The sequence below is a fragment of the Ursus maritimus genome, unplaced genomic scaffold (genome assembly GCF_017311325.1).
Source record: "Ursus maritimus isolate PB19 unplaced genomic scaffold, ASM1731132v1 scaffold_13, whole genome shotgun sequence".
Taxonomy (NCBI): Eukaryota; Metazoa; Chordata; class Mammalia; order Carnivora; family Ursidae; genus Ursus; species Ursus maritimus.
In genome coordinates, this window is record NW_024423675.1 from 27,295,086 (window position 1) to 27,306,477 (window position 11,392).

At 38.5% G+C, this 11,392-nt stretch overlaps 1 protein-coding gene across 1 annotated transcript in view; it reads left to right on the plus strand.

The window, feature by feature from the left end:
* The window catches only part of NUS1 (NUS1 dehydrodolichyl diphosphate synthase subunit), a 28,159-nt gene extending 18,969 nt beyond the window's left edge, over positions 1-9,190 (plus strand). The window contains exons 4-5 of the mRNA XM_008691251.2: positions 1,604-1,703; positions 6,387-9,190. Of these exons, the coding sequence (XP_008689473.2) occupies positions 1,604-1,703; positions 6,387-6,477 (191 nt within the window). The 3' untranslated portion in view covers positions 6,478-9,190. The remainder of the gene's footprint in view (positions 1-1,603; positions 1,704-6,386) is intronic.
* Positions 9,191-11,392: the final 2,202 nt, after the last annotated feature.

Genomic DNA, 11,392 nt, shown 5'->3' on the forward strand with positions numbered 1-11,392 from the left:
GATTTTCCTCATTTGTTCACTTTTGAGTTTGCCGCTCTTAGCTGGCAAAACCCTGCGTTTTCATCACTGCCCCCTCTCTCTGGCCCCAAATCTCCAGTTCCAAATTGAGTCCATATCTTTTGGCTACAAGCAGCAAATCTGCTAGTTTTGCTCTCAGCTTCATGCTGGTAAAACTGTAGTTCTCCGTTTGTTTGGGGGTAGAGGCATGGGGTAACAGGACTATTCCCAGGCAGGAGAGACAAAGACCCTTACCACTGTTCTTACCTGAACCTCTGTCTGGTGTTTCATCTTTTTTTCTCTCTTGTTATTAAAAGAATAACTGTCTGCTGCTGGCCAGTATCCAGTGCCCTTAAATGTTTGGTTTTGTCCAGTTTAATATGTGTTTCTTTGTGGGGAGTATTCATCACCTTCACACCACCATTAGCGAGAAGTTCCTTCTTGCCATTTTTGATTGATTGATTGACTGATTGATTTTAACTAAAGAGAATTTGCTTTTTACCAGGCCGAGGAATATATTTTCTTTCTTTTTTTTTTTTTTTTTTAAAGATTTTATTTATTTGACAGAGATAGAGACAGCCAGCGAGAGAGGGAACACAAGCAGGGGGAGTGGGAGAGGAAGAAGCAGGCTCATAGCAGAGGAGCCTGATGTGGGGCTCGATCCCATAACGCCGGGATCACGCCCTGAGCCGAAGGCAGACGCTCAACTGCTGTGCCACCCAGGCGCCCCCGAGGAATATATTTTCTTCTTAGTCTCCTTACTTTACCAGTGTGGACTTTAAAGAGACTTTGTTATGGAAATAATTCTTTATTTCTGCTGGATGGGCCTGTCTAATCTAGTCTCCTTATTTAACAAATTGAAAGAACTAAGCCCTGGGGAGGTTGTGTGACCAAAAGTTAGTGGCAAAACTGAAGTTATTAGAAACTGTTAGGGCCTGGGTCTCTTGGATTATAGCATCTTTTGTGTTCTACCAGTGACTATTTTAATATTTATTTTATTTTTTAAGTAGTTGCACTATCCTTATCCCGTCTTTTTCTCAAACCAGGTCTTGTATGGAAACCAGTTTGTGAGACCAAATGGCCATGCCTTTGTTGAGGCAGGTATATGGTGTTTTCCCTCCCTAGGCAGGGACTCTGGAGAAAACATTTATACTGGATAGCTAGGAGTTGGTCTTTCTAGGTCCTTAGCTATAAAAGGAGGGGTATTGGGGAAGGGAGGATAGTAGTTACTTTTATAGTTCCTTTTCATCTCTGAAGTTATATGATTCTATGAACATAGTGATTCTATAAGCATTTGTGCCCCTAAAGCAGTGTGGTTCCCAGAATGCCAGGAGAACTCTTATGTTGAAAGGGTTTAGAATGGGAGTGGGCGCCCTTCTTATCGGGTAATCAGTTAAATGGTCTTTAGAAAAACGTTGACATATGGAAATAACACAGATATCTTAAAGTATATGTTGGGCAGTGAGGTGGGGGTTGGAAACATACAGATGAACCTTCTGAAGGAAACATACTCAGAGCTTAAAAAGCCAATTTGATTAAAAGATTTTGCCCTTGGTCATTTTATTTGTAAGTAATGCATGTTAAATTCCTGTGTATTTCTTTTAAGGTTCAGCTGGTTTTCCTGATCCTGATTTAGTATTGAAGTTTGGTCCTGTGGACAGCACGTTAGGCTTTCTTCCCTGGCACATCAGATTGACTGAGATTATGTAAGTAATTAAAGTGTACTGACTTTGGTTCAATTCAAGTGTTTCTCGAGCCTAGCACTGTACTAGGTATGGTGAGAATTCCCAAAGACTAAAGAGTACTGGTCCTTTCCCTCAGGTATTTCACAGTATCAGTGGTAAGATAAAGACATATATAAATGACTCAGACACAAGAGAGTATGGTTGTACAAGTATTTGACATTGATACAGATTGTCATAGGAGACCAGAAGTGAGGGATACCTCTGGGGGCCAGAGTTGTTGGTTTTGCAAAAAAGATGTGACTTGCTCTGGGGCATGTAAAATGGATAGCATTTTTATAATTAGAGAAAAAAGTAAGTGTAGGGGATGATGGACAGGGAAAGAAAGAAGATCTGGGAGGTGAGGAATGAATATCTCATTTTTTTTAAATGATTTTTTATTATGTTAGTCACCATACAGTACATCCCTGGTTTTTGATGTAAAGTTCGACGTTTCATTAGTTCCGTATAACACCCAGTGCACCATGCAATACGTGCCCTCCTTACTACCCATCACTAGCCTATCCCATTCCCCCACCCCCCACCCCTCTGAAACCCTCAGTTTGTTTCTCAGAGTCTGTAGTCTCTCATGCTTCGTTCCCCTTTCTGATTACCCTCCCTTTCTTTATCCCTTTCTTGCCCTACCGATCTTCCTAGTTCTTGTGTTCCATAGATGAGAGAAATCATATGATAATTGTCTTTCTCTGCTTGACTTATTTCACTTAGCATTATCTCCTCCAGTGCCGTCCATGTTGTAGCAAATGTTGAGAACTCGTTCTTTCTGATAGCTGAGTAATATTCCATTGTATATATGGAACACAACTTCTTAATCCAGTCATCTGTTGAAGGGCATCTCGGCTCCTTCCACGATTTAGCTATTGTGGACAATGCCCGGTGAACAGTCTTGATCTCCTTATTAGTTAAGACCTTCTGTATGATATGGATAATTTTCATTTTTTTCTTCATAAAAGATTCATGCATTCTTTGTTAGGTTAATTTCTAGATAGTTGTTGGTTGTTAATGTGAATGGTATTTCCTATTGTATTTTTCTAGTTAGCTGAGTCTCTGCATCTGTTAGCTGAGTCTCTGCATCTGCTAATTGAGAGATAACACAGAGTTCAAGAAAAATCTGCCACCTCAGACACTGGCTGAGAAGCTAGAGAACCAGGCCCTCATGTTTTTCAACTCACCAGTCTTTTCGATACATAGTCTCAGAGTTTAGAAGCACACTGATGGCCTGGAATGTGCCCGGGGAAGCAGAAGCTAGCCCCAGAGAGTCCCTGGGCTGGCCTGTACTGGGCTGGGCTGTGACGGGTTCAAGACCCATAAGAGGGCACCTGGGAAACATAATAATGTGGGGCTGGAGTGGAGGGAAGATGAAGCTGCAGTGACCTCCCTTCCTTCTGAGCTTCCCCTTAGCCCTAGTCTTGTACGGAGGGAGCGCTGCTGGACCACGGGGCCCAGGCCGAAGAAAGGTCAGTGTATCAGGGGACCAATACAGCCTTTGCTGGTTGTCCCAGAGCTAACAACGTGGCTCCTGAGCAGAACGATGGTTCGTTTCTACTTAGGTTTAGGAAGATAGTGAAGGCTTCAGAGGCTGTTTGAGCTTTGCTAGAAAAAGGGACCCAGGTAGGGCTCACAATAAGTAACAAGGGTGCTTCTCTAGCTCAGCTCCGGTGTGATAAAATCTGTTTGCGTTTCCGAATCACGTAACGGTTTAGGTAATGACGTAAGCAGAAGAAGATCGCAGTACTAACTGAGCGGACATCCAATCAGCCAGCAAACATTTACCAAACCCCCATATCTGTCCATGTCTGTTTTTGTGCCAGTACCATGCTGTCTTTGTGATCACACTTTGTAGTACAGCTCGAAATCCGGCATTGTGATGCCCCCAGCTTTGTTTTTCCTTTTCAACAATTTCTTGGCGATTTGGGGCCTTTTCTGGTTCTGAATATCTCATTTTTAAGAAATAGTGAGGGAACTGGCCATACCAGAGCAGAGACTTAGCATTATAGCATTAGATGGAACAGTGTGGGTGTTATGGGGGGAACCCTCGTGTGCAGTCAAAAGTGTGCATATAACTTGACTCCCCAAAAACTTAACTACTAATAGCCTACTTTTGGCTGGAAGCCTAACTGAATAGCAATTAATACAATTTTGTGTGTTGTATGTATTATATACTGTATTCTTACAATAAAGTCAGCTGGAGAAAAGAATGTTATTAAGAAAATTATAGTGAAGAGAAAATACACTTATAGTACTATACTGCATTTATCGAAAAATATCTGGGTGTAAGTGGACCCATGCAGTTCAAACCCATGTTGTTCAAGGGTGACCTCTGTAAGGTGAAAACAGATAATTTGGGAGTATTGATTCTGGGCAGGCTTTTAAATACCAGCACAAAGAATATGTATAACAGTTTAGACAGGAAGTAGGAAACACCGAGCCTGTGTACTAGAGTAGATTGGATTTGGGAAAGGATGAGGTAAAGAGACAAGTGAAAAGGCCGTTACCTATGATTTAGGGGTTCATACAGTGATGAGAATGAAATTGCTTATTTAGAACAGAGTTGGCCAAACTTTTTGTATGAAGCGCTAGGTGGTAACTGTTTTCAGGTAACTATGTGGGCCGTACAGTCTCAAAACTACTCCTCTCTGTTGCAGCCACTCAACATGGGTAGTGTAGCTAAGCGGCCAAAGACGGTCCGTAAACAAATGTGTGTGACTGTTGCAATACAACAGTATTCACAAAAACAGGTGGCAGGCTCGTGGGCTGTATTTGCTGACCCCTGATTTGATTTGATTTGATTTATTTTGTTTTAAAGATTTTATTTATTTATTTGACAGCGAGAGTACGCACACAAGCACACAAGCAGCGGGAGCAGCAGAGGAGAGGGAGAAGCAGGCTCCCCGCTGAGCAGACTAGAAAGTGAAGAGAACATTGATTTTTGAAGAGAAAATGTTGAATTCAAGGATAAGGTGATTTTGAGACCATAGTCTGTTTAGTGGAAACACTTAGGAGAGCAGATGAAGATGTAGAATAATTGGTCTGTGGATGAGCAGTCAAGGCAAAAGATGGATATTTGGAGATTGACAGTACCTAGGAAGTAGTAATAGTTGAACCTGTGAGAATAGAGGAACTATCTCAAGTGTATGTAGAAGAGCACAGTACCAAGGGGTCTTTTGGGCTTTAAAGAAATGCTTCAAGTTCAGGGGCGGACAGGGAAAAGGTTTGTCAAATCAAAAGGCAGAAAAGAACACATAGCGTGGTAGAGTCAGAAAGAGCTGTAAATCATATGGTCCTACCTCCTTGTTTTATAGGTGAGGAAAAGGGAGAAGAGGCATTGCTCTTATTATTGCTTGTAAGAAAGTGGAATTAGAACCCGCATCTCCGTACTCCGGGTTTCCGTATGAGGGGTGTGTGTTTCTCTCGTTTCTTTTTCTCCAGGTGTTTTCTGAGTTTGATTTCACGGGCCTTTTAGGTTGGGCTCCAAGAAAGGTAGCAGTGATCTGTGGTGAGGTTGAACGTATCACTGCAGTAGAGTGAATAGGATAAAAGATTGAGGGCAGAGGTTATTCAGAAATAAGGAAATGGAGGGAAAGGAGACTTCTTTCAGAATTTTGGGCATTTAAAGGAAAGGAAAAAATTATAAGTCAATTGTATTTCAGTAAAGCTAGGGAGGGGAAAAGGAAGGATAAAGAAAGCATAGCTATGAGTACCACAGGGTCAGGCCAGGAGTTCATTCATGGTAGGTTTGCTCAGTCTTTTTTTTGTGGTGCGTGTGACTGGAACTCTGAATGTGGCTTGTACTCTGACGACCAGGTGTTTGGCTCTGGTACAGTTTGGAATTTCCAAAGCCTCATAATAAAACTGTATAAATTAGAGAATTGTTTGTGTTAATTATTGAAAATTATATTAAGTTTTTAAAATACTTGAAGGGGAACCCTCTGGCTGTACGTTCATGCTGCCTTTAAAGTGTTTGTTGTCACATGACACTGTAATTGCCTCCTCAAGCAATTAGAACTGGCAGAGATAAATATTCATTCATTGGTTGCTCACCACGTGGCTTTAACATACAGTCGTAGGAGGGTGCTGTGCTCTTCTGCCAGGGCTAAGCCTGGCTTTCATAGACTGTTCAAGTAGTACTGGCTTTACTCTGACAGAAAAGAGTTTGTGTGGTTTTTTTTTTTTTTTTTTTTTAGATTTTATTTATGTATTAGAGAGAGAGAGAGAGCATGAGCAAGGAGAGAGGGGCAGAAGGAGAAGTAGACTCTCAGCGGGGCTTGATCCCAGGACTCCGGGATCGTGACCTGAGCCACCCTGGTGCCCGCCAGAAAGGAGTTCTTAAAATGAATTTGAGTGAGATTCTTTATAAATAGAGCTCCAGTTTTGTATTAATTAAGACTTAGGCTTTAATATAGGTGCTGAATCTCTATGTCACTACAGGTTGCTCTTCCCTCTTTATGGAAAGAAAAAGAGATCGTCTTTTACTTAGACTGTTTCACAGTGAGTTTAGCAGTCATTTAATAGAAAAGGTTTGACCTACTCCATGCTTATAATTTACTTTCTTCTGTTCGTAACCTCTTTTGGGTTATTATCCTTCTGGTTCCCCCTCCAAATCACAGCATATCGTTTAATTGCCTTTTTTCCTCTGTGCTTTCTTTTCAGCTCTTTGCCTTCCCACCTGAACATCAGTTATGAGGACTTTTTCTCTGCCCTTCGTCAATATGCAGCCTGTGAACAGCGTCTGGGAAAGTAGTGATCCCTGGTTGTGTAATTTGATTTCAGGCTTTTGGAGAAAAGGACCCAAGTGACTCTGATGTTTACAAAGCGCCTATGAAACCCTGTACACAACTAGTTCATAATCCTCATAATTTATCAACAAACACAAAAAAGTGTCTTACTTGAGAGTAAGAGTATGTGTGAGTATGAGTGCGTGCGTGCGTGTGTGTGTGTCTGTGTGTGTGGAAATAAATTTATAAATGGGGGAAGTATTGGAGAAGGAAAGACGTGGGCCTGCAGTTTAAAAATAGCAGCAATGTTTTAGAAGTTGAAATTTCAGATTTCAAGGTTTCAGCCTCCACTACTTCCCTGTTTTTGTGGGGAGCAGAGGGGGTGACTAGAGCTATTTGGTTGTTTTGGGGGGAAGGGAATAATTTTTGTTCAGTCTTTCCTAGTGACCAAATTTAATTTTTAAGAATAATATATTGACTTATTAAATGGAACTGTTTTGAGTTTGAGGGATCTCCACAGGAATGGAGTTCTGTGATGGTCACATGTTAAAAGCTTAATCAGCTTTGGAGCAGAGGGCATACCTATGTTCGGATATCCGTCCATTTCCATCTCATTGTAGTTGAACAGTGTGACTTGCGAGTGTTGCTCTGGTGTCTGTGTTCTGGATTGTGAAGATCATCTGAAAAAGAACTCTCACTACATTGCAATGCAGAATTTAAAAAATTTAAATACTATATTAGTCAAAAAAAGGTGAAAAGGTGATAATCTTAAAAGTGAAGCTGGAAAATACCCTAAAATAGGAAAGAAAGTGTTTTCCTTTTTTGTTTGGTGGGCAGTGTGTGCCCAAAGTTGGTTTAAAAAATATTTCCATTAACTATTTTTATTTAAAATAAGCACTTGAGGGACGTTATCAAGGCAGCTCTTCAGAAGTAGTAACCTGTTCCTCTTTGGAATAGCACATTTTGGGCCATGTTAGTACCCAGGATTTTTACTCATTTTACTCAGTAAATCCGGACGGTGACTTTGCCTAAAAGATCTTTAAGTAAGATTGAGGCCTGTGTGGGTAATAAAATATCACCAAAGTCTACAAAAGTAATTAAAATTAATTTTACATGTTCTCTTTCATGACAGAGAATAGCACTGGTTCTGTTATTTTTTAAATGAATAAATGATTTTTCGATAGGTATTTAATATTTCTTCCCTCATTGCTGATCTTTGGACAGAAACCATTCTTTATATTTGATGGACTGTTTTCAGAAAAATCTTAAGTGTAAAATAGTTGTCTAAAACTGTATGTTTAGAATGGAGTAGCTTAAATACCAGGACTCAGAAGTCTGAAAAATAGCAAAGAACACTGGGTTTGGAAAGTGAGGTCTGAAGTTGCTTGTCATATTCTGAAGCTATGAAGAATAAATGTTTCCACTTTGGATTACAAAACCCCATTCATGATTTTTAAAAATTACACTTGAAATAAAACGATTAAACTAAATTTTGGTCCATTGACATTACTTTGCACTTCATAGTCCTTTGTACATTGTAAGACTTTTTTTTTTTTAAGTCTTAATTTATTGCTGAAAGTTTTGTGTGAAACTGTAGCACATCTCTGAACTTTACTAGACCATTTCTGATTTCTGTCCCCCGTACTGTGATCCGTGTTCTATTGAGGCTTTTTTGCCTTAGTTTGGGACTGAATTTATGTCTTTTATAAACACGATATGTGTCTTTTATAAACATTCTGGAATATGTATGGCTTTAATGAATTAAATTTAATGGGCCTGATTGAAGTGAAGGGATTTAATATTTGTTAAAATGAAGTTAGTCAGATTACCCACTGGGATATAGCCAAAGCTGCTAAAAGTTTAATGGTTGAGTCTTTACACTTTTCTCCTTCCATTTCATAGCAATGTAGTATTTAGTATTACACATCAAAGTAAATCTATAACCTGTGACCTGAGTCTATTACAGTCCTAGGAAGAGACCCTTAAAGCAAGTTGCTAAGGATTCTGAATTCAGATACAGGCATTTCAGATACTTTTCTTCATGAATTTAACTGCTGGTATCAATCTCCACAACTTGATTGGCATTGGTCATTCTGTAATTCCTGCCAAAATCGTCACGAGTTACGCATCATCAGGGCTCTGCACTCCCAAGAAGAGCTGATAACCTTAAAGAGAACTGTTATTGGTCTTTATGTGCGCTCAAAGTGTTTGTCTTTACATTGTTTCTTCTTGACACTCCCCACAATGGAAAAATCAAATTAAACCGACTGTAAGGATGGCAGCTCGGAGCTTAGCAAACACTTGGAGTGTTTGAATTCCATTCCCAATTCTGGTTGTATTTTGTTTCTTAAAAACTGATTACTGTTATAACGAAGTTTGAAAGCTGCTTTTGATGTGAATAGCAAAATTCTAGTATATTGGGGCTAAGGCTTAAGAATACTTGTCTCTGAGAGAAAGCTGTTATGATGTTGATGAACAGTGCCAAATACACTGTGCGTATCTACAATTTAATCTTTGAATGTCTGTTACTTGATTAGCTCCCTCCTGCGTGATGGTACCCTGCATAGAGTCAAATCCTTGTGATGTTTTGTATGGCTGTAGACTTTGGCAACATGTAAATAATGTGTAAAGCAAGTTTTTATGATTGAGGAATCAAATTTATTGAATTTTATTATTGAAAGTTGAAACAACATGTATGAACAAAAACAATAAAAGAATATACTCTTTTCATGGACTATAGTATTATGTGAATGCTACATTTATTCTAAACATTTAGGGCCTGCAGAAATATACTGAGAAACTCATAAATAGATAGCAATACTGTTTTGGGGGGGTTTTTTGGATGGTATGTTCTTGATTGAAATATATTCTCATTTTTACCAGGTTAAACATTTGTAATCTTAATGGTATTTGCTTCTTGTTAGATAACAGCAAGATAAAATTCAGCTTTGCCATTGCTAGAGTTGTCAAAATTCCACAATAAAAATCTAAATTGATTTTTATTGAATATGGAAAGCCAAATTAAAAATGTATATGTGTACTCTTCTAAGAAATTTGACAGTCCTTGTTAAGCTAGAAAATAGAAAGGTAAGAACCCTGGTTTGTCTTACATTGCATAGAATATTCGCTTTCTATGTATCTAGTTACAAGACAGTTGACTTCTATGCATAATTTTTATCTGAAATCAGGATTTTCAAAGGGTACATTTTAACTTTGGTTAATAAGAAATGCATTTAACAAAAACTAGGAAGAGTTCAGTATAGTTTGAAATAAAACCCAGGAAATAAGATTAATGTCAGCAGTTGTCCAAGAATCCTACTTGATAGACCATAAACTGTGATAAAATTGGTGGGAAAAGGGAGTACAAAAAGAATTTTCTTACGGTTTTAAAAGAAACACACATTAATTGTAAAAAAAATAGAAAATTCAGAGAAGCAAAAGTAAAGGAAAATAATCTTTAATACCATCACTCATTGGTTACACTTTGGTGACAATCCTAGAATTTTTTTGTACTTATATTTGAAAAAATTGAATTCTACTGTAACAGGCTTAATAAAGAGATTCTTTTTAAGCCACAAACTATAAATTGAGAGTCTTGCCTTCTGTTCTGTATTTAGTTATTGTGTCTGGAAGTAAACAATTACATGAGCACATGAAAATAAAATGTTTGGAAGAAATTGAAGTCCACATTCAGTTACCCTTAATGAGTATTTAGCCTTGGTCCAAGTTCTTGTTTATACTCCTCTTTTTTCCCCTCCATCTGTCTTATAGAGATTCAGGACCTAAAAATAAATGTTAGCATCTGGATTCATACACACAGATGAGTGCAAAAAATAAAAATGAGATATACTCCCAGATCAGACTACTTGGGTCATCTGCTATTGACCATGTTTGTACTTTCCCATCAGCAGTAGTAATAATTTAAGTTGCTTTAATGAGGACAAGGAAAAAATAACGCTGTTTGGTTCAGAGAAGGAAAGCCTGAGCTAAATGAAAAGATTTGAATGTAGGTTAGTCATTAACAGCATAGTTGTACAGAGTATCTCATATTTCCATTCCGACGAAGATTGACTTAACTGCTACATCTTACGGATTTGGATTGATGAACACTTTATTTTTTTTTTAATAAATGTGTATTTTGCAGTGTTATTCCTTGGTAACTGTTACGCATATCTGCCTTAAATTTCTTATTTTTACAAAAAATAGAATGGAGAAGTAAATAGTGGTAATAGTAATCCACTGTTTTCACCAGAGAGGAACCAATATTTTAATTAGATTTCAGATATTTAGAAAATGGGGAATCAAGAAAAACGTGGGAGGTACTTAACTGGAGATGTTGACAGCATTTGTCTAGTGCTGAGGTTCTCAGCCGCAGTGACGACACCCCCCAGTGGACATTTGACAACAGCTGGAGACATTTTTGTCTGTCACAAGTAGGGGAATACTACTGGTACCAAGTAGAAAGAGGCCCAGCTCGGGGTGGCGATGCATGTCGTCCAAAAGGTGCTATAGCACAATTTTAAACAACCATTCGAGCTTGTTTAGATGTGAATCTATAAATCATGGTTTAGAGAAATGAAATAAACATTCACTTTTATGTGCATAATTGAAGCGTGTGAAATACACATATTAACTTTTTCCTACTTGTGAGTTCTAGCCATTATTTTCACATTTTCCCTTGACGTTTTGAGACACCAGTTTTCCAAAGCATGTCAGCTTGTTGTCTAAGCTTATTTGAAAGAAAGCAGTGTTTTTTGAAAATGGTAAATGTTTTACCCATGTATGATGTTACAAGAAATCCCATGCTTCAGAGTACCCATTGTATAAACCTCAAGTTAGCAATTTCTTTCCTTCATCCTGCAGGTGGTTCATTTCCACATTAGAACCACTTACGTTGTTCTGGAGAATGCTTGTCGTAATATACCCTATGCGTGCTTTGGA